Consider the following 24,534-nt stretch of genomic DNA (forward strand, 5'->3'; position numbering starts at 1 on the left):
GAACAGCTTGAACTATTGGGAATGGTATAGAACTTTGGATTTCGCCACAGACTAAGACAGTTTGTAAAGGGTATGAATAATTTTGGACTGGACACGTTTTGCTCAAATGTAAAAAAGACGAGAAATGTTTTTTTCCCCCACAATAATGCCTCTTGTACATAGTCTTATTATCTTTTGGGAAACACCCATGTCATTTCCAATCAAAAATTTACTTGCTGGCAACTAAGTCAAAATTTGCCAGGGGTATGAATAATTATGGGCAGCACTGTACTTGCCAACAAGGTGTGAATTGCTTCCTCAGCATAGAGTACACCACCTGGCCCCGCCTACATCCTCCAAATTCTGAGACAGATTAACGTTTTGTTCAAACCAAAAAAATGGGCAAGTACCATCTATCCAAAAACATACAAAAGATTTACAGCAACAATTGCCCGAGCTGTGCAGAACGGCTAGTGGAAACTACATTCTAACAAACAACAGAATAGCCTCAAAAATACCGCACCAGATCAGGATATGTAGTAAACAATTACAAACACCTTTATTGAGTACCACAATTAAAAATAAACAACCAGTAGAACCATTAGGACGAGGTATAAGTAAACACATCAATCAATAATAACAGCTGAGCACATGGCAGGAAAAAATGATCAAATGTGCAATGAATATACGGTACTACAGCAGTGTAAATATAAAGTGCAATGTGCATATAAATACATAAATGTAGTGTGCAGCATATAACTAGATAAGAGCCATAGAAATAGCTATGTGCCCGGAATCAGAAGTAAGTAAAGTGCTGAGCGCAGGAAGGAAATCTAATGAGGTAGTAAAATTAGGATAAATCCTCATATGGAGAACGCAGATAAAAGGAAAGTGTAAATCGAAGCGGATCAAAAAAAGAGCTGTCAAAGTAGTATAGTGAAAAACGGTGAAGTAAGATTCCTACCAAAAATTGAAAGGAGCTCCACTGCCCACCCCGCCGCCGACCTATCGCAAATTGCTAATCATAAATGGCTTCCTCAGAGAACCTGTGCAGTGCCAAACTTTCTCCATTTATAGACAAATTTGTCTTACTATGGACTGATGAACTGCAAGGCTTTTGGAGATACTTTTATAACCCTTTCCAGCTTTATGCAAGTCTACAATTCTTAAGGCATTCTGAGCACTCTTTTGTGCAAGGCATCATTCACATTGCAAATTCTTGGGAAAAGCAAACCCAAAACGTGTGTGTGTGTGTGTGTGTGTGTGTGTGTGTGTGTGTGTGTGTGTGTGTGTGTGTGTGTGTGTGTGTGTGTGTGTGTGTGTGTGTGTGTGTGTGTGTGTGTGTGTGTGTGTGTGTGTGTGTGTGTGTGTGTGTGTGTGTGTGTGTGTGTGTGTGTGTGTGTGTGTGTGTGTGTGTGTGTGTGTGTGTGTGTGTGTGTGTGTGTGTGTGTGTGTGTGTGTGTGTGTTTTACAGGGCAGCAGTAACCAACACCTCCAATCTCATCTCAGTGATTGGACTCCAGCTGGCTGACACCTCACTCCAGTTAGCTCTTGGAGACATCATTAGTCTAGTGGTTCACATACTTTTCCACCCGCACTGTAAATGTTCACATGGTGTGTTCAATAAAAACATGGAAGCATGAAAAAAAAAAAGTGAGGCTGAACTAGGACTTTCATATGCATAAATAGGTTTAGGAGTACAGAGAGAGCCCTAATAAGATCCTTAACCTATTTTGGTTCCTGGACGTAGTTTCTACGTCCAGGAACCATGCGCGCTACCGCGCACTCCCGGCCGCGGACTCGGTAGCCAAGGAATCAATGTATCGGGCTATGGTGCCCGATCACTGATTCCTCTCCCCCGCTGAAAAAGCGACAGCTTCTCTCGGAAGCTGTGCTTTTTCTGGCTGTCTCCTTCCCGATGCGTCACTCTAAACGCGTGCTACGCTTAGAGTGACGTCATGTAAACAAACTCATGGCCGCCATCTTGTGGCCAAAAAGTAATACTACACCTGAAAAAAATAAAAAAATTAACACACATTTACATTATAAATCTATTGTTTACCTCCCACCCTCCCAAAACTACCCAAATAAAATATTTACTATAAAAAAAACAAAAAAAAAAACATTACAATAATAAAAAAAAAAAAAAAAAAACCATGTAAATATTTACCTAAGGGTCTAAACTTTTTAAATATCATTGTAAAGATGAAATATTTCTATATTTTTTTTATTTTAAACTTGTAAATAGTGATAGATGCAAAATGGAAAAAATGCACCTTTATTTCCAAATAAAATATTGTCGCCATACATTGTGATAGGGACATAATTTTAACGGTGTAACAACCGGGACATATGGGCAAATACAATACGCGAGTTTTAATTATGGAGGCATGTATTATTTTAAAACTATAATGGCTGAAAACTGAGAAATAATGAATTTTTCCATTTTTTTCTTATTCTTCCTGTTAAAATGCATTTACAGTAAAGTGGCTCTTAGCAAAATGTACCCCCCAAAGAAAGCCTAATTGGTGGCAGAAAAAACAAGATATAGATCAGTGCATTGTGATAAGTAGTGATAAGTAGTGATAAAGTTATAGGCTAATGAATGGGAGGTGAACATTTCTCACGTGAAAACGACGGAACGCGAATGGGTTAATATCTGGGGATTATGGTGAAAGACTCATACAACTTTGCTGAAACGCTAGGTTTGTTTTTCAGTATTACGATATAACAAAAACTGTGCTATGTGTATTACCTAACATCTTGGGACTATGCAATTCCTTTACTTTTATTGGATATTTAAGTGGTAGAAAATTAAGATGTATTGCTTGGTAGGAAATTATGATTTATTGTCCTTTTCAATTACTGTGATGTAAATTAGAATGCATTTGTTTAATAAAGTACAGTAGAATAAAAAATAAAAAATAAATTATTAGGAGTCGTCACCTGGTGGCAACTGAAGCGCATAATACATTCTCTGAAAAAGACTGTCAATCAACAACCATGTGCTCCATTAAGGACCGGAGTGGGAACCTGAAAATTGAAATGAATTGCCTGCAAATATTACAATACACTTCCAGCTTGATTTCTATCACTGTCCATGACAGCACTTAGGCAGCTATGTTGCTAGTGCTCATTTGCTTTGCTAGGATCCAGCATTTCAATTCAAATTAGGACCCATTTCTACTAAGTATGAATTTGCAATGTGAATTTTCAAACTGAAACCAATGAAGGTCAATGGAGTAATTTACATTGAATGCAAATTTTCGTATGCAGGTGCGATGCAGAAAAAATATGGATTGTAGGCTGCAGATTTCTACACCACACATTAGTTTTCCATGTAATGATTGTTAGACGCATATGAAAAAATTAGCATTCGAATTTGCATAAAAATGCAGACATTCACATTCGGGAAAAATGTATGCGAAATGTAATAATCCTGGTGGAAAAAGACCCTTAGGCAGCAACTGAACAGTCACGGAAGATGGGTTGAGAGGAACCCAAGATAGAATGATAATGATGTGAGTGTCACAATTGGAAATAAAGAGGTGTTCTAGTTGCCTCAATAAAACTTCAGGAATGGGATAAGGTAAAGTAGTCATCACCCAACAAGTTGGGACAATAGTAGTGACTTAAACATAGCCTACGGGAATGAGAGAAGAAGAGAGAAAGAAAAGGAAAAACTGAGAGAAAGATAGAAGAAAGGGGGGGGGGGTTCGGGGGGCATCCACCTGGGCCAAGTTGTTATGCCAAAAAGAAGAATATGAAACTGCTCAGTCAGACAGTTCGAGAGCATGGACCTTCCTTACTCACATCTTGACGACATACTACACCATATTGGTTTCTTGGACCCATTCCCTAACTGAACAGTCAGTTGCTGAAGATGAAGCGTTGAAAACATGAGAAATGGCCAATTGTAACAACTCTGACAAGGTCCAAATTGCAGTTGCAACTGGATTAAAGAATCGCCAAAATGACAAATGTTGTAGGGTGTAATCAGTATGCAGTGGCTAGTGTGTAACACGTGGTCTAAAAAAGATGATCAGTGAATGGACGACAGGGCCAAGGCCGCCCTAAAGTACATAGATACATGTGGGGAGCAAAGGGCTCACTGTCATCAAATTGGTAGAAAACATGATATAGGCTGTGAGATATAGAGATAGATAGATAGATAGATATAGAGATATATATATATATATATATACACATACAGTGTTCTCCCCAGAGCCATTTACCTGGGCGGGCCGCCCGGCTGGTCTCCCCCGAGCACCCGGGTAAAGTTATCCCGTTCTGTGCGGCTCATTAGTGAGCAGCGGTGGCTGTATCATTGCAGCCAGCCGCTGTCACTCAGGGACGCTGCCTCCGCCCTCCTCCTCAGTTCCCGTCTGTTGTGTGGAGGGGCGGGGAATGCAGGGACGTCAGACACGCAGCTCAGTTGAGCTGAAGAGAGAGGAAGCGCGGCTCTCGGAATGTGCAGCCAGACGCTGTCGTCCTCATCCTCTCCCAGTACTAGCAGCTCATATGAGCTGGAGATAACGCACAGCTGTGTGCTTTGTAGAATGTTTTGCCAGACACTGTCCTGTACTCCGTATACTGGTCCTGCTGCCAGCCGCAGCATGTTTGTGTATGTGCGAGTCTCGCTTGCTTCTAATGGAGGAGGGGGCCTCTAACTCAGCTGCCGCCAGCCAGAACTTTATGATGCTGCCTTGACCCTTTTACCTCCATGATTATCTAGTCCTGTCACTGCCTTCCCCGGGCGCTGATTAATGCCAGAGGTGAGTGTCACTGGTGGGGGGGGGGGGGGGGGAGCTGCAGCTTGTGGGGGGGGGGGAGGCACAAAGTGATTAGTGAGAGACACCCAGGCCCCTTTACAGCCACATAGCCAGCAATATCTCGTGTGACTGACAGTGTCCCATTACAACCAGCAGCTAGGGTGAATCTGCAGATTTGACAGTGAAACTACCAAGATTTTTTTCCCCATGTTTCCTATGTACATGGGTGGTGTAAGAGGGGATATCTGGGGCTATAGCATGATATTGATAAGCTGCCTGCTTATCAATATCATGCTATAGCCCAAAATCCTCATTTCCACACTGGAACCACCCATGTATATGGGAAAAGCTGCTAGTTTCATGGTTAAATCAGCAGAAGGGTAGTTAGAATTTTAAAGGACACTTTAACTTGTTAAAGGAAAATGGCCAGTTACTTACCTGGGGCTTCTTCCAGCCCCTTAAGTTGTTCTTGTCCCTCGCAGTCATTCCACACTGCTGTGTTCCTCTCTGAACGCTGCATGCGCAGCCAAGTGTGACTCGCCTCCTCCATCATATTCCCGTGACCGGTAGCATTCTGCACTTGCGCAGTAACTAAAAATTGCTACTGCACATGGGCAAAGCACCCCTGACCACAGGAGCATGATCGAGGAGGTGTGAGGCTAAGTAACAGAGCAGCGTGGAATGGAGGTGAGGGCAGCAGGAGGACTTTAGGAGGCTAGAAGAATCCCCAGGAAAGTAACTAGCCTAATTTTTCTTCAGTTAAGTATCCCTTTAAGAGATTCCACTACAACAAGACCCTAGTCTGTCAATTTAATGGTGTGGGGAGGGAGGGGGGGGGGGGGTGCGCGCAATTTCCCACCTAGTAGCACTCAGCATAACCTTTCCCACCCGGCTGCTTTTTCATACCACCCGGCTGGAAAAAATTTCTGGGGAGAACACTGCACATAGATATACATATATAGATAGAGATAGAGAGATATAGATATACCAATCGATCCTGAGCCTATCTAGGAGACAGCCGAGGGACACGGCTGTCCCCAGTACAGCACTGCCGTAGATTGCAGCACTGTACAGTGTAAACAGACAATGGTTATGCAGTGTGATAGTCTCCTGGCGGCGATCGGCGAAATCGCATCCAAAACCCCGCACCAGGAATTGACACCTTTCGGCGCTACGCGCCCCTGGGGCCGCCACCCTCCCATTGCCGACTGGCGTTAGGCGGTCAGGAGGGGGCACTGGCATAACTACCGGGGATGCAACCCCTTCAGCTGCAGGGGGCCCGTCCGTTGTGTGCGGGGGGAGCGCTGCCGCCCCGCCCGATTGTGGGACCCCCCCCAGCCAGGTGTTGAACTGTCCGCGGCGTCTATTAGACAGTTCATTCCCCGCAGCCCACAGTCTCCCGGGAGGCAGAGCAGGGCTACGGAAAGATGGCGTCCGAAGCCCTGGAGATTATTTGTGTCTCCAGTACAGGGCTTTGGGTGCCATCTTGCCATAGCCCTGCTCTCTGCCTGTCAGAGCGGGAGTTTCACAGCAGGAAGAACGTCGGGGGATCTGTGAGCCAGAGGCCGGCCGGGAGAGGAGTCTTCTGTCAGGAAGAGTGAATTGTTTATTTTACAGGTGCATTTTTTCTGGTGTCTGCTGCCCACATTATGATTTCTGGTGACTGCTGCCCACATTATGATTGCTGGTGAATGCTGCCGGTTTATGATTATTTTCTGGTGACTGCTGTCCACTTTACGTTACGATTATTTTCTGGTGACTGCTGCCCCATTACAATTATTTTATAGTGAAACGCTGCCCCATTACGATTTGGCACCTAAGTGGGGGGGGGGGGTCCATCCAAATTTTAGCAGGGGGCAGTGATTTCTAGTTATGCCCCTGGGAGGGTTTTAAAGTGCAGCTTAATGACTCTAGCCCTACCTCCCATGCTCTGCCATAAAAACCCATATAAAAAAAATTGCATTTAATGTATATATTTTTTTTTAAAATGACAAAAAAAAAAATATTAAAAAAATAAAAAAAAAAAATACATAAAATAGTTACTTTAGGGACTGAACTTTTTTTTAATATGTATGTCAAAAGGGTATATTAATGTTATTTTTTAAATTATGGGCTTGTAAATAGTGATGGACGCAAAACTGAAAAAAATACCTTTATTTCCAAATAAAATATTGGCGCCATACATTGTGTTAGGGACATAATTTAAATGGTGTAATAACCGGGACAAATGAGTACATAAAATACATGGATTTTAAAGAGATACTGAAGTCTCAAAAAAAAAAGAATTTTTATTTAACAAATATGTTTAATACTTTAGCCCTAACTAAACCGCTGCTTTAATTATGGTAGCATTTATTATTTAAAAGCTATAATGGCTGAAAACTAAGAAATACTGATTCTCCCCCCCCCCCCCCCCCCCCCCCCCATTTTCTTTGTATTATTCTTGTTAAAATGCATTTAGAATAAAATAATTCTTAGCATAATGTACCACCCAAAGAAAGCCTAATTGGTGGCGAAAAAAACATTGTTTCGTTGTGATAAGTAGTTATAGGCCAATGAATGGAAGAAGCGCTGAAAGGAGAAAGTTGTTCTGGTGCTCAAGGGGAAAACCCCCTCAGGGGTGAAGTGGTTAAAGGCATTGTATTCATTAGGTGTAAAATATCACCTAGGAGAAAACCAAGAAGAAAAAGTGAATTAAATAAGGGCCCTAGTCTCACTTTTTATGGAAGAATAGAAAGTCTCTGCTGCTGGGATTCAGACAGAAATATAAACATAGCAGTGTTTTATATCCCCTCTCCCCCTTTATTCAGAACTGAACGTTTTGGCTGCAGTTCCATTTCAAATGGACCCACTGCCTGGAACAGTCATTATACACATAAAAAAAAAAACTCAGACATGTATAGCAATGTAAATGTTATTTTATTTTAGCTATGTAAGCTAATTAAATAAGAATAAAAACATATACTTACAAGAGATCAAACACAATGCCTTCTGGAGTGCATACTGGGTATTCAAAGGGCTGTAATGACAAGCTGAAATACATAAAAGAGATAACGTGAAAAATAATGCACTGTTTCACAATGTAAAGACAATCATCATGGGGCAGGTACAATAAATAAAATAAATAAAATATATGCCTCTGCTAAATACTCATCTCACCATATTTGATTGGTCCATTTGCAGGCTGCATTCATTTACACAAATTTAGAATAAAATTGCATCAACTCTGAATTATTTGACCATCCCTACAATAAAGTAAAACTTGGGAGGTAGACAGCCAAGGATGCATAAAAATAATAGCTGGCATCTAGCTTTAGGGATTTTCAAAACCCTTCCTACTTCCTGAATTCCACAAGTCTTTCTCTTTCCCTGTGTTTTTTCGCACCCCCTCTAAAGCTGTACTCCACCTACTCTCGTGCACAGTATTCTAGTGGTTGGATTGCCCCACTGTTGTCCAAGGGGTGTGTCAAGAACCGGCCCCACGGCAAGCTTGCAGAAACTGTTCCCGACTGGGGGTTGGACCAGATTGCGAGGGGATGCAGCCTTATTCAAGCTAACAAGGCTGTCACCCCTCAAAACACTTCTCACTGCCACCACTAGCTGCTGCTAGACACTCCAACAATTCCCACTCTGCTGTCCAGTGACCTGCACTCAGTCCAGCGTTTTCGTATTTGGGTCAGCTGCGCGCTTAGGCCAAAATACGGGAACGGCACACACACACACACACACACACACACTGAACTTGTAACACAAATTACACTGCAGTCTCTCTCTAGGCTATGAGCTGTTAGTACATCAGAAGTCAGACTTATTAAATAAATATTTAATATTCCAAACAGTGGAACATTGCAGACAGGAATATATACAAAAGATTTACAAAAACAAGGTAAAATTACAAAGACACACAACAAAACAAGTTTGTTCACAAAATAAAAGACGGGAATAAAACGTTACCAGCGAGGAGCCCGCGGTTTCCGGCCAGTAGCCGGGGCACTTCTAGCATGTTGCTAGCTCCTGGGGAAGTACAAGTTTTGAGTGTTCTATGCTGACTCTTATAGCAAGCAGCGTATCCCGAGGGTACACATCCAGATATAATTTAATCTCCTAAGAAGGTTTGCACAGAACTCGTCATATCCTTGCTGGCTGTGATAGGTTCCTGTTTTAGCTTCCAACTTTCCAGATGCAATCAGTCCTGATTGTATATTGGGAGAACATGGCTGTTTACATGTATAGACTTCAAAGCAATGCAGCCCTTTTTCAAGATACAGGACAAAGGAGTGGGTCGTTATCTAATTAACTGTTTTCTTGCTGGAGGCCACAGTGTCCAGAGGAAACTGAATGCAAATGTACTTTACATTGCCATACAATCAAATTAGCAGCTTCTTTCAGCCTGGTGCCCAATTATACCCCAAAGCCAGCTGCTAGACTAGCCTCTTAACATACATACACATCTGAAATAGTACACAGCAGTCAGATAATGTGAAAATATGGCTTCCACAAGATACAATATGGCTGCTATATTATACACAACCTTACAGGGTGATTTTGAAAATAATGTACCGTATTTTTCGGACTATAAGACGCACTTTTTCTCCCCCAAAAGTGGGGTGAAAAAGTCACTGCGTCTTATAGTCCGAATGCAGCTTTTACCTATATGGGGGCGCATGTGTCCGATGATAGCAGCAGCCGCTATGAAGTTTCCCCGCATCAGCCAGAGTGTCCAAAGTGAGGAGGCAGCAGCTGGATACAAAGTTTCCCCGCATCAGCCAGAGTGTCCGCAGGGAGGAGGCAGCCGCTCGATACAAAGTTCCCCCGCATCAGCCAGAATGTCCGTGCGAGGAGGCAGCCACTCGATACAAAGTTTCCAGCATCAGCCAGAGTGTCCCCGCAGCGAGTCAGCAGTAGCCCGACCTAAAGTACTTCCTGAATCAGCGTGATCAGAGCAGTACAAAAAGACACCTTCAGCCGCTATATCGGCAGAGTCCTCTGAGGCTTCCATACTGTGTTGTTTATTGGTGTCAGCCCATAACCCCGCGCACGTGCGCTGCGGGTGATTGGAGGGCGCCAGTAAACAACACAGTATGGAAGCCTCAGAGGACTCTGCCGATATAGCGGCTGAAGGTGTCTTTGTACTGCTCTGATCACGCTGATTCAGGAAATACTTTAGGTCGGGCTGCTGCTGACTCGCTGCGGGGACACTCTGGCTGATGCTGGAAACTTTGTATCCAGTGGCTGCCTCCTCCCACGGACATTCTGGCTGATGCTGGAAACTTTGTATCCAGTGGCTGCCTCCTCCCACGGACATTCTGGCTGATACTGGAAACTTTGTATCAAGTGGCTGCCTCCTCCGATGGACATTCTGGCTGATGCTGGAAACTTTGTATCAAGTGGCTGCCTCCTCCGACGGACACTCTGATGCGGGAAAACTTTGTATTGAGCTGCTGCCTCCTCGCTGCGGTGACAGGCTCATTGCTGATGCGGGGAAAACTCATCGGGCTATTGCTGCGGGGACAGATTTATTACTGAAGCAGGGAACAGATGCCACCCAGGCTGGATAGGTGAGATAGATCTCATTTATATTGTAGTGGTTAGCATAGCTAGTGTTTTGGGGGAGAGCAGGGGTTTGTGTTGTGTAGTGTAGTGTAGTGTAGCTGGAGAAGGTGGTATCAGTGGATTTGTGAAATGTAGTATAGTTAGTGGGGGCAGCAGTGGTTAGTGAAGTTAGGCAGTGTAATTTAGAGACATCTTGGGGAGGGGGTAAAGGTCCATAAGACACTCCTGGACCATGGATGCACCTAGGCTTAGTATTTTTTTTCCCCCTGGTTTTTGCCTTCTAAACCTGGGTGCGTCTTATAGTCCGGAGCGTCTTATAGTCCGAAAAATACGGTAATTCATGAGAATTCCCTATGAGGATATGGACTAGTCCAAAACCTTTCAGATTTTCACTACCTACTGTAAGGGACAGTAACGCAGGAAAAAAGCCAATTTATAGCGCATTTTACTCTGGAACAAGTGTACATGTTGAATGTATTAATGAATGTTATATTTTTTTCAGCAATAGTGGTTCTTTAACCTTAACAATTTCAACACCTTTAAAGTCTAGTTTATGAAATAACAGAGGCAGCCATACTGCTCTATTTTTCAAGGAATAATTTTTAGATTATTATTTATAAAATATTAATTTATATCTGAAAAAAATTAATTTAGCCAGCCTTGCTATGTTTCAGTATGGCATTCCCTGGTATTTCTTTCACCTGCTTAGTACACCTAGCTAGTAGTATTGTTTTTGGTGGAGATGAAAGGTTTCCCACTTCTTTTTGTCATGCATTTATTTTTCATTAACGGAGGTTCCAATCATACAACAGTAAAAGCTAGATGTAGGGAATGATAGTCCAGTAGACTATAGGAGTAGGTGTGTAATAAGGCACAGATGATAATTAATGAGCTACAGAGTATGAGGAGAAACACACCTGCAGTGATCAAACGGTAACCGCCTGAAGTTTGTCTTTGGAATATCTGTAATAGAAAAAAAATCCATGTGAGAAATATCTGCAGCAAATACTGAATGTATTTAAAAGTACAAAACATCCATAATCAAATCATTCGATATTACAAAAAATAAATAAATAATTCTGCTATATTTCTATTTGCATTAAGTGTATCAAGTGTCATTTGATTTATTGGTAGACACATAGGTTTCTGCAATGGTAGGTTACATTTATATATGTTACAGCCAGAACCCGAAGTCTGGCCACTTCGGGTTCTGTCCGGTTAAAACTAGACGTGGCTGTCTCACTGCGGCCATGTCAGAAATGAAGATTCCCAGTGGCATAAATGAATGAATTCCCAGGCAGCAATGTGAGAGATGAAGTCGGCTCTGGCTCCTCCCACTGCCCCCCTCCTATGCAGCTCTAGCAGCCGGGGATTCCCCCAGAGTCGTCGTCGCGGTGAGGAAGCAGAGCAAAAAGGCTGCAGACATTGCTTGTGCCAGCACCCGCTCTGCAGAGGAACGAATGGCAGGCTTCCCTGCCGCTACGAACAACTCTGGGGGGGACACATGTCCTAGGCTGCCAGAGCTGCATAGGAGAGGGGCAGGGGGAGGAGCCAGAGCCGAATTAATCTCTCACATTGCCACCCGGGAATTCATTTATGCCACCGGGAATCTTAATTTCTCACATTGGCCACAGTGAGATGGCCACTCCTAGTTTTGACCGGCCTGAACCCGAAGTGGCCAGACTTCAGGTTCTGGCCGTAACATATATTCACCAAAATCGCTACTCTTGCATCACCGGTAATATTACTTTAAATATATATTAAAGCGTTAATAAAAATGTATAGAGAATGAAGTTGAATTTCACAGAAGACAGAACAAAGGATGCATCCAGGAATTAAAAACAATAATCAGATTTACTTGCGTTGGGCTTCCTCCAGCCCCTGGAAGCCAGTGTGTGCCTCGCGGTCCCCTCCATAGTAGCCACCAGCTCGGCGGCCTCTGAGCATGCACAAGCCATGGCCGGGATTGCTCTCCGCAGGAGCAGTACTTCTGGCCAGGTCAGTGGCCGCCACGGAGGGGACTTCAGGAGACCGGCTTGGAGTGGAGCTCTGGCGAGGGACACATAGGCTTCCAGATTTTCCCCATTCCCAGATGTATCCTTTAAGGCAGAGTTCCCCAACCCTGTCCTCAAAGCCCACCAACAGTGCATGTTTTGCAGAAACCCACAAACATACACAGGTGAGGTAATTAGTGTCTCAGCAGAGCTGATTAATTACCTGTGTGGATTCCCACAAAATATGCACTGTTGTTGGGCCTTGAGGACAGGGTTGGGGAACTCTGCTTTAAGGGGCGCAGAAATCTACAACTAGATAAGACAAAAAACAGAGACAGAAAGGAGAGATAAATGGTTCTGTGAATAAGCACTGTGCAATTCCATAATGCATGCCTAGGCTGGGGATTTTTTTACAGTATGCCCCATTGTTGACTATGGAGGGAGTAATTTGATTTGGATCATAGAGTTTTGATGCCCGTTTTTTTTTTAAATTTAAGTCATTTCACACACACACATACATACCTGGTTTCTTTCCTCCATAAAAATGTGTATACTCTGCACAGGTGATATACCTAGAAAACAATAATACTTTTTTAATACATATTCAAGAATGTAGCATATCTTGTGAAGATAAAGTCAGCATTAACTCTTTCCAATCCCATGTCGGACTATGTCCAACATTGGCATTTTCCCCAGGTACCGATACTTTTTCATAATCAACACATTCCCCCACAAAACCCTGGGGAAAAAAAAAATAGGTGCTGGTGGAAGACTTGGATGATCGGGAAAAAGTATTGGAAAGGAAATGAAAACAACAATACTTTGAGCTCCTCCTTTCGGGCTGCCACTACAAAACCATCCCAGCCAGAACCACCAAGCACAGGAGCACCTTCTTCCCCAAGCAGTACTCCTGCCGAACTCCATTCCCTCACCCAACTGAGGCAGGGGACACACTAGTGACTAGTCTATGTTCTGCACAGAAAAACATTTAACCTGAGAACTCATATTAATCAATGGGCTAGTTCACACTTAAATGCATTCTTTATGCACAGAAAAAAAAACTGACACCCTGCACCTCAATTCTGAACATTGTGTATGTTTTCTCTATCAATTACATTAACTGCTGAGAAAAAAAACTTCTACATACAAACACACACAGTCAACTGAAATTGCATTCAGAAAAACTGAAAGACAAGTGTGTCCCCTGCCTATGTGGGCACACTAGTCCCCCAGCAAAACTCCCTAGCCGCCCACTCTAACTTCTAGGCACCCCTGTGCATTACCACACCCACACCTCAATGTTTGGGATTTCAGGGGCCATCTGCAATTCACTTTTTCACCTGACTTATCTCCTAGGTGATATTTTCACACTGTGTGATAAAATACATTTTAAACCCACTCAAAATAATTTTGGTAGTACTTTAAAAAAAATAAAAATTAAAAAAAAATAAAACTTTAGCGTACTTTTTCAATTTTATTCAACTTATAATGTTATTTTAACCACTTCCTGACCGCCGTATATACACAATTGGCGGCCGGGAAGTGGACCCCGCAAGGACCGCCGTATTGACAAATGGCGGCGGTCCTTGTAGGGGCATGGGCGGAGCGATCGCGTCATCAGTGACGCGATCCTCCGCCTCCGCCTGGCGCCGCTCACCCGCCGCAACATCCCACCGGCCATACGGAAGCGCCGGCGGGATGTTAACCCGACGATCGCCGCATACAAAGTGTATAATACACTTTGTAATGTTTACAAAGTGTATTATACAGGCTGCCTCCTGCCCTGGTGGTCCCAGTGTCGGAGGGACCACCAGGGCAGGCTGCAGCCACCCTAGTCTGCACCAAGCACACTGATTTCCCCCCCCCCTGCCCCAGATCGCCCACAGCACCCATCAGACCCCCCCCCCCCTGCCCACCCCCCAGACCCCTGTTTGCACCCAATCACCCCCCTAATCACCCATCAATCACTCCCTGTCACTATCTGTCAACGCTATTTTTTTTTTTATCCCCCCCCTGCCCCCTGCTCCCTCCTGATCACCCCCCACCCCTCAGATTCTCCCCAGTCCCCCCCCGACCCCATGTACTGTATGCATCTATCCCCCCTGATCACCCATCAATCACCCCCTGTCACTGCCACCCATCAATCAGCCCCTAACCTGCCCCTTGCGGGCAATCTGATCACCCACCCCCACCAATAGATCGCCCGCAGATCCGACATCAGATCACCACCCAAGCGCAGCGTTTACATCTATTCTCTCCTCTAAACACCCACTAATTACCCATCAATCACCCATCAATCACCCCCTATCACCACCTGTCACTGTTACCCATCAGATCAGACCCTAATCTGCCCCTTGCGGGCACCCAATCACCCGCCTACACGAGCAGATTGCCCTCAGACCCCCCCTTATCAATTCGCCAGGGCAATATTTACATCTGTTCTCCCCTGTAATAACCCACTGATTACCTGTCAATCACCCATCAATCACCCATCAATCACCCCCTGTCACTGCCACCCATCAATCACCCCCTGTCACTGCCACCCATCAATCACCCCCTGTCACTGCCACCCATCAATCACCCCCTGTCACTGCCACCCATCAATCAGCCCCTAACCTGCCCCTTGCGGGCAATCTGATCACCCACCCACACCAATAGATCGCCCGCAGATCCGACGTCCGATCACCTCCCAAGTGCAGTGTTTACATCTGTTCTCTACCCTAAACACCCACTAATTACCCATCAATCACCCCCTGTCACTGCTACCTATCAGATTAGACCCCTATCTGCCCCTAGGGCACTCAATCACCCGCCCACACCCTCAGAATGCTCTCAGACCCCAGCCCTGATCACCTCGCCAGTGCATTGCATCTATTCCCCCCTCTAATCACACCTTGAGACACCCATCAATCACCTCCTGTCACCCCCTAACACACCTACCCATCAGATCAGGCCCTAATTTGCCCCGTGTGGGCTCCTGATCACTCGGCCAAACCCTCAGATCCCCCTCAGACCCCCTTCCGATCACCTCCCCAGTGCATTGATTGCATCTATTTTCCCCTCTAACCACCCCCTGAGACACCCATCAATCACCTCCTGTCACCCCCCTAGCACTCCTATCCATCAGATCAGGCCCAATACAACCTGTCATCTAAAAGGCCACCCTGCTTATGACCGGTTCCACAAAATTCGCCCCCTCATAGACCACCTGTCATCAAAATTTGCAGATGCTTATACCCCTGAACAGTCATTTTGAGACATTTGGTTTCCAGACTACTCACGGTTTTGGGCCCGTAAAATGCCAGGGCGGTATAGGAACCCCACAAGTGACCCCATTTTAGAAAAAAAAAGACACCCCAAGGTATTGTTAGGTGTATGACGAGTTCATAGAAGATTTTATTTTTTGTCAAAAGTTAGCGGAAATTGATTTTGTATTGGTTTTTTTTCACAAAGTGTCATTTTTCACTAACTTGTGACAAAAAATAAAATCTTCTATGAACTCGCCATACACCTAACGGAATACCTTGGGGTGTCTTCTTTCTAAAATGGGGTCACTTGTGGGGTTCCTATACTGCCCTGGCATTTTAGGGGCCCTAAACCGCGAGGAGTAGTCTAGAAAACAAATGCCTCAAAATGACCTGTGAATAGGACGTTGGGCCCCTTAGCGCACCTAGGCTGCAAAAAAGTGTCACACATGTGGTACCGCCGTACTCAGGAAAAGTAGTATAATGTGTTTTGGGGTGTATTTTTACACATACCCATGCTGGGTGGGAGAAATTTCTATGTAAATGGACAATTGTGTGTAAAAAACATCAAACAATTGTCATTTACAGAGATATTTCTCCCACTTAGCATGGGTATGTGTAAAAATACACCCCAAAACACATTATACTACTTCTCCTGAGTACGGCGGTACCACATGTGTGGCACTTTTTTACACCCTAAGTACGCTAAGGGGCCCAAAGTCCAATGAGTACCTTTAGGATTTCACAGGTCATTTTGCAACATTTGGTTTCAAGACTACTCCTCACAGTTTAGGGCCCCTAAAATGCCAGGGCAGTATAGGAACCCCACAAATGACCCCATTCTAGAAAGAAGACACCCCAAGGTATTCCGTTAGGAGTATGGTGAGTTCATAGAAGATTTTATTTTTTGTCCCAAGTTAGCGGAAAATGACACTTTGTGAAAAAAAACAATTAATATCAATTTCCGCTAACTTGTGACAAAAAAATAAAAACTTCTATGAACTCACCATACTCCTAACGGAATACCTTGGGGTGTCTTCTTTCTAAAATGGGGTCATTAGTGGGGTTCCTATACTGCCCTGGCATTTTAGGGGCCCTAAACCGCGAGGAGTAGTCTTGAAACAAAAATGACCTGTGAAATCCTAAAGGTACTCATTGGACTTTGAGCCCCTTAGCACAGTTAGGGTGCAAAAAAGTGCCACACATGTGGTATCGCCGTACTCGGGAGAAGTAGTACAATGTGTTTTGGGGTGTATTTTTACACATACCCATGCTGGGTGGGAGAAATACCGCTGTAAATGGACAATTGTGTGTAAAAAAAAAATCAAAAGATTGTCATTTACAGAGGTATTTCTCCCACCCAGCATGGGTATGTGTAAAAATACACCCCAAAACACGTTGTACTACTTCTTCCGAGTATGGCGATACCACATGTGCGGCACTTTTTTGCACCCTAACTGCGCTAAAGGGCCCAAAGTCCAATGAGTACCTTTAGGATTTCACAGGTCATTTTGAGAAATTTCGTTTCAAGACTACTCCTCACGGTTTAGGGCCCCTAAAATGCCAGGGCAGTATAGGAACCCCACAAATGACCCCATTTTAGAAAGAAGACACCCCAAGGTATTCCGTTAGGAGTATGGCGAGTTCATAGAAGATTTTATTTTTTGTCACAAGTTAGCGGAAATTGATTTTAATTGTGTTTTTTCACAAAGTGTCATTTTCCGCTAACTTTTGACAAAAGAGAGATCTTTCTCCCACATACCCATGCTGAGTGGGAGAAAGATCTCTGTAAATGGACAATTGTGTGTAAAAAAAAATTAACAAAATTGTCATTTACAGAGATATTTCTCCCACCCAGCATGGGTATGTGTAAAAATACACCCCAAAACACATTATACTACTTCTCCTGAGTACGGCAATACCACATGTGTGTCACTTTTTTGCAGCCTAACTGCGCTAAGGGGTCCAAAGTCCAATGAGCACCTTTAGGCTTTACAGGGGTGCTTACAATTTAGCACCCCCCAAAATGTCAGGACAGGACAGTAAACACACCCCACAAATGACCCCATTTTGGAAAGTAGACCCTTCAAGGTATTCAGAGAGGGGCATGGTGAGTCCGTTTCATTTTTTTTTTGTCGCAAGTTAGAAGAAAAGGAAACTTTTTTTTTCTCACAAAGTGTCATTTTCCGCTTACTTGTGACAAAAAATAATATCTTCTATGAACTCACTATGCCTCTCAGTGAATACTTTGGGATGTCTTCTTTTCAAAATGGGGTCATTTGGGGGGTATTTATACTATCCTGGAATTCTAGCCCCTCATGAAACATGACAGGGGGTCAGAAAAGTCATAGATGCTTGAAAATGAGAAAATTCACTTTTTGCACCATAGTTTGTAAACGCTATAACTTTTACCCAAACCAATAAATATACACTGAATGGGGTTTTTTTTAATCAAAAACATGTTTGTCCACATTTTTCGCGCTGCATGTATACAGAAATTTAACTTTATTTGAAAAATGTCAGCACAGAAAGTTAAAAAAAATCATTTTTTTGCCAAAATTCATGTCTTTTGTGATGAATATAATAAAAAGTAAAAATCGCAGGAGCAATCAAATAGCACCAAAAGAAAGCTTTATTAGTGACAAGAAAAGGAGCCAAAATTCATTTAGGTGGTAGGTTGTATGAGCGAGCAATAAACCGTGAAAGCTGCAGTGGTCTGAATGGAAAAAAAGTGGCCGGTCCTTAAGGGGTAGAAAGCCCTAGGTCCTCAAGTGGTTAAATAGAAGATGAAAATTATCTCCTAGGAGATAACTCAGGAGAAAAATTGAATTGCATATGGGTCCATATCTCCTTTGCTTTCAATTTATGTCTCTTGTGCTTGTCTCATTGTATATCCCTTTTGCATGTGAATGCACTACTGCCAATCAGGGATGTGCTCACGCATAGAAGCCAGCAGAATTCTGGTAAAGTGACCCCTCATCTCCCAGCTGCACACCTGAGGCAATTAAGCCTCATTTTAATGACGAATTCGAGTAGCTCACTTCTCGTGAGCACATCCCTGCTGCCAATGCCATGTGTACCACTAATAATTCTGGGTATGCCAACGGTCATACTCTGCGAATAAAAATGATTCTGATTCCCACAGTGGAACTGGAAATAATAAACTAGATTAAACTTGTGATGGTTTTGCTTTAAAGGATACCTTAGGTTCAGTTCACATCAGCTTTTCGCTGCGGATCCGGCCGTACGGTTCCAGTTTCCGTTCCTTTGAACAGACCAAAAAAAATGCTGCAGGCCCTAATTTTGCAGACCATTTTGCCCAGCTGAACGGAAACGGAAGGATTTGCAGCACAATAGGAACCTATGGAAACTGACGTTTTACAGCACACTGGCTGTAAAAATGGATTGTTTTCCCGGATCCAGATGACCGGATACATACGGCTGGATCTGCAAAAAAAAAAAAAATGCTGGATCCACATTCCTCTCCTTGTTGTGTGTTCCTCTCCTCATTCCCCCTGGTCCCTATAATCAATCCTTGAAATACAGGAAGAGGCAGGCTTGGTGTAATGTCCCTTTCTATCATCCTTCCATTCCCTAATTCAAGTACAAAAGGACGGAAGACGGGCACAGATGCATAAAATACCCCTTTTTGTGGCCGGGTAGATACAATGGATACAGGTGGGGGGGGGGGGGGGGGAGAAGACAGATGTCTTTCACCCACTGCTGTAACCATTGTGTCTACCCAGCCACAATAAAGGGAATTTTATGCAGCTGTACCCATCTTCCATCCTTTTGTACTTGAATTTGTGGATGGTTTTAATCCATCCCTGCTGCATTTAGTGCCGGTTTATGTGTTTTTTTACATTTGAATCCTTCCATTCCCTACTCTTTAAAGTGAACCAGAGACAAAGCACCCTCATGTATTTTACCATATATAACAGTGGGAACATTAGAGAAAACACCTACCCTGCTCTCTTTCATTCTTCACTGCTCAGCCTGGTTAACAGCCCTGATAAATCCCCAAGTGAGCATTCAGTCTGGCTTTGCTCAGGAATCGTTATAGCGGAGTCTGTCTTCTCTGATGTCTTTTCAACCCCAAGCCTGCCCCCTTCTTTCTCTGCTATAATGACTCAGCTATAATGGATTCATGAGCAAAGCCAAACTGAATACTCAGTGGGGGATTTTATCAGGGCTGATAACAAGCAGGCTGAGCAGTAAAGGATGAAACAGAGAGCAGGGTAGGTGTTTTCTCTAATGTACTCACTGATATATATGGTAAAATACATGAGGGTGTTTTGTCTTTGGTTCACTTTGGTCGTGGTGTGAAAGCGGAGATATTTAGGACGTTTTACGTGGCTGCGTAATTTAATGGGACACATGCTCCTACTGCGCATGCGGGGCTGCCCAATCTGCATGGCTGCCCATTCTGACACTACACCAGCCAGCGACACCACACATCACGCGCGCGCCGCAGCCACCGGAACCGCGGGTTGCCGACCCCTGAACTAGCCAGTGTAATTTGAGCTGTCCGCTGTCTGAGACTCTGCCAAATTCTGTGCTAATATGTAAACACAGGAGGTTAACCCCTCCCGTGCTTGCAGAAAACAAGTAACTACACTGCATCATCTCTATAGGAATTTTTTTTTTTTTTTTTTAACTTTCAAAAAGGTTTTATTTGAGAGAAATATCAATTGCTTACAGGTTATACATTTAACTGATCAGATTACAATATAAGCTTAGTTGTACATATGAGTTTGAATTATCCATCAAGATCGTATGCAAGTCGTACTGCAATTTTTGCTATTATGTTGAATACAGAGATATAGAGACTTTTGGATTTCCCACAACTTGGTCTTCCTTTACCTAAATGAAAAGCTTCTCCCTGTATTCACTTATCCCTATGATAGGTCATATCCACTACGGTTAAACAAGAGTCCTCCTTCTGACCTGATATTGGCCTCAAATATATTCAATTTGAAAACTAAAGATTAAAGATTAACAGTAACCTTAACAATAAACCAAATACATCCTTCCATAACTTTCTGTTGGTCAATTGGTGAAAATTACAATACTTCTCTACATATGTACCTAGAAATATTAAGTATCTATCGGTTCGTATTTACTCCCTTACACTCCCTTACCGTCCCTTGATGTGGGTTAGAAGATGTTTTCATCTCTGTAGGAATTCTAAGATGTAACAAGGAAATATTATTCTTTAAAGGTTATTATGCTGTCTCTAATCTTTTAGAGCAGAGAGTAAGTTCTGAGTTCAAGAGAATCTGTATTGTTAAAAAAAAAAAAATCGCACAAAAGTAAACATACCAGTGCATTACGGGACATCTATTACCCTCTGACACAATTTCGCCGCTCCTCGCCGCATTAAAAGTGGTTAAAAACAGTTTTAAAAAGTTTGTTTATAAACAAACAAAATGGCCACCAAAACAGGAAGTAGGTTGATGTACAGTATGTCCACACATAGAAAATACATCCATACACAAGCAGGCTGTATACAGCCTTCCTTTTAAATCTCAAGAGATCATTTGTGTGTTTCTTTCCCCCTGTTCTCATGCACTGAAGTTTCAGGCACTTGCTTCTTCCTGCAAACAGCTTTGCTCTTGTCTGTAATTCTTCAGTATGTGAAAGCCCAGCCAGCTTGTAAAAGATAAGAGAGAAGAGAGAAGCTGCTCTAATCCTAAATAACATACAGGCAGTGTGCATAGAGGGGCCTGGAAGGGGGAGCTCATAGCAGTACCACAACACTGAAGAACTTGGCAGCCTTCCAGACACAGGCTGACAAGTCTGACAGGGGAAAGATACATTGATTTATTACAGAGACTGTGATAGCAGAAAGTGCTGCAGTAAGCCAGAACACATTAGAATAGCTTTTTGAACTTGTAGGATGATAAAAAACAGGATGCATTTTGTTACGGAGTCTCTTTCAGGTCCGCTTTAATGTGTTAGTGTTCAGCTCTTCAGCTCCATGCTGTGCAGCCATGGCTGCATACACATGATCACTGTTACCTGAAGCAATCATTTCTAATCATTTCAGCAATGATAGTTTATAGACTGTTGCAGAACAGACATGCTGCCTGGTTACCTTTCAAGTAACCAGATTTGTTCTATGAAGCAAGGGAAAGGGAGGTGGTATCCATCAGAAGGTGTCACATTGGGAGATCTACAATTGTGGCTGATTTACTAGTCATGTTGAGGGACATCTGTACTCAGGCTGGATTTTCAACTAAGACAATCACCAACAGCCATGTTTGAAAGGACTGTCCAACTCTTGTCCTCGAGTACCATTAATTAGGGATAATAACCTTGCCCACACTATTCTGCTTCCGGTTGCAGAAGGTGCCTTGATTGGCAAACGGTTCCCTAAGCTTTCCAGCTGGGACATCTCAACCATACTAGTGCTGCTAATTGTTTCCTATAAATTGAAAACCAGTGGAAAGGTTGAATTCAAAGCTCACCCCGAATGTAGTTGTTTCCAAGAGATGGAGGTATTCACTTATTTTACAGAGATTTGCTTTAATCTACAGGACTGTGCAATATATTGCCACTTTCTATAAAAATGCCAAAGCAGATACAAAAAAAATTATGGACAACTACAAGACATGCACAGTGGATCTACAATTGAGCTGTAGCCTGTAATGTAAAACATGCTTATTAACACATCTACAGAAAGTGCTCAGTTTATAAAATATGGTCAGAAAGCAATTCCTTATGACCAGAATCAGATCAGTATGTACTCAGTGAACTCACTGATAGCTCCTATCCTTTACCTTCAGCCACCACAGATCTCACACTATACTTACATCTTATCCTTCTGATGCTGTCTTTTCCCCATTTTTCTAGATGATCGAAACTACACCGTGCAGAAAATCTCCTCTCAGTCCCAAACTCTAGCCGCACAAACACTTCCGGTTACAGCTGTACCCTAATACACAACCGGAAGCATGTGACAGGAAGTCATGTATGCGGCTATATTAGTACTCCCCGAGCTGTTTGAGGAAGAAGAGTTCTTCAGAGTCGTAATATGGCCGTAGTGTGAGACGTGGGCGCTGTCTAGTGCTGAAACGAAGAACCTACAACGTTATATTATTCCCAGCGTGACCTGCTAGCGCCACTACTCAATATGTAGACCTGGAAAATTGTCAGAATAAAAAGTTTTTCGGTGGTATAATATAAAACGCTGCAAAACAAAACACACACAAAAAAACACCTGGTGAGACAAGGATGACACGTTTCTCTTTCCAGAGCCTGGTCGTTTTTTCACTGTGCCCATTTAAAAACCGTTCTCTAAAAAGCTTTTTTTTTGTTGTTGCACAAATTGAACTGCTTTGTCAAATCGAAACATCCTACAAATCTTTGTCTACAAATCTTTTTATGGTGATTCGTTATCAGTGCTTGAGCAGATGCAGTAATTAGAACAATTTTGCTCAAACTACATTTATTAAATAAGTATTAGTATAGAAAAACCATACACCTGTGTATATATAAAATGTCAAATTAATTGACACCAAACAATTCAACTGTACGTACAGTGATGTGCTGTCCAGTCATGGACAGTGGATCTCTATCTCTCCATGACTGGATAGCACATCACTGTATGTACAGTACAAGTACAATTTTTTGGTGTCAATTTGACATTTCATATATACACACAGGTGTATAGTTTTTCAACACTAATATACTTATTTAAAAAATGCAGTTTGAACAGCAAAAACGGGTTTGTTCTTTCCTCTCCTTTTTTTCTTTTATGTTTTTACCAGTGCTGGTACCTACATTTAAAGAGAAACTCCGACCAAGAATTTAACTTTATCCCAATCAGTAGCGGATACCCCCTTTTACATGAGAAATCTATTCCTTTTCACAAACAGACCATCAGGGAGCGCTGTGTGACTGATATTGTGGTGAAACCCCTCCCACAAGAAACTCTTGAGTACATACTCCTGGCAGTTTCCTGTCTGTGAACCTTGCTGCATTGTGAGAAATAGCGGTTTCCAACTGCAAAAAAACATGCAGAAGCTACATCACCTGCCAACAGTAAAAATGTCATCATGTAATAAATGTCAGAATGTAAATCAGGGATTTAAAAGATTTTACAATGGGCAAACACTGACAATCATTTATACATAATTATTGTAAAAATGAAGCACTTTATTACATTATTTTCACTTGAGTTCCTCTTTAAACCATATAGCTCTTTATATTTGTTTTTTTCATATTAGATTAAAACAACTTTGCAGAGAATAGAAAGCTTTTCCTCTCGGTGTCTAGACTCCTCAAGCATCACACAACAGGACACAGCATTTGGGGAGAGGTAGATAGGCTGGAGTTAGAGCAGCACTGTACACAAGACCCTGCTGAACACTGAATAGGAACAGTCTACAAATCTTTATCCGAAAAACTTTGTATGATTCCTTATCAGTGGCTGAGCAGATGCAAGCAATAGAACAGTTGTGCAGAGGCAAATCCTTGCCCTACATTCTTGCCCTTAGTTGTCAGTCTCTCAGGACCCATCCTTCTGGGCCCCCATGTGGCTGCATCCCTTGCAGGGTCTATTGTTACGCCCCTGTACACTGGCCCGATGTAGTTCCTGGGCATTAGCATCGTCTTGGCCCAGGATTTGCATGGCCATTTAGTAGAGAAAACTGGCACACATAAGGGCACAAGCAGGCAAAAAGCACTAGTTAGATGACTAGCTAAGCCTCTTCACTTTGTGGCTGAGGCTCTACTACAGACATGTTGCTAGCCTATACTGTTATTATGGAGGGGGTGCAGAGGGACAATGTGTAGCGCACAACAGAGGGGGCTGCGCTTGGGCAAATGATCTGGCATGCTGGATCTGTCAATGTATTGTGATCTTTAGAAGCCATCTCAGTTGAATGTAAAGTGTGTAAAAACCTTTATTTTGATGCTGATCTTGGCCTGTGCAACTACAACGAATTTCCTCCTACAGGTAACCAGCTTGTACATATTCTGGGTTTG

At 43.0% G+C, this 24,534-nt stretch overlaps 1 protein-coding gene across 1 annotated transcript in view; it reads right to left on the minus strand.

The window, feature by feature from the left end:
* The window catches only part of PPIL2 (peptidylprolyl isomerase like 2), a 107,400-nt gene extending 84,897 nt beyond the window's left edge, over positions 1 to 22,503 (minus strand). The window contains exons 1-4 of the mRNA XM_068243099.1: positions 22,359 to 22,503; positions 12,821 to 12,870; positions 11,222 to 11,267; positions 7,721 to 7,783 (exon numbers count right to left, since the gene is read on the minus strand). Coding sequence (XP_068099200.1) covers positions 7,721 to 7,783; positions 11,222 to 11,267; positions 12,821 to 12,870; positions 22,359 to 22,390 — 191 coding nt within the window. The 5' untranslated portion in view covers positions 22,391 to 22,503. The remainder of the gene's footprint in view (positions 1 to 7,720; positions 7,784 to 11,221; positions 11,268 to 12,820; positions 12,871 to 22,358) is intronic.
* Positions 22,504 to 24,534: the final 2,031 nt, after the last annotated feature.

This window comes from Hyperolius riggenbachi, chromosome 1, assembly GCF_040937935.1.
Source record: "Hyperolius riggenbachi isolate aHypRig1 chromosome 1, aHypRig1.pri, whole genome shotgun sequence".
Lineage (NCBI taxonomy): Eukaryota > Metazoa > Chordata > Amphibia > Anura > Hyperoliidae > Hyperolius > Hyperolius riggenbachi.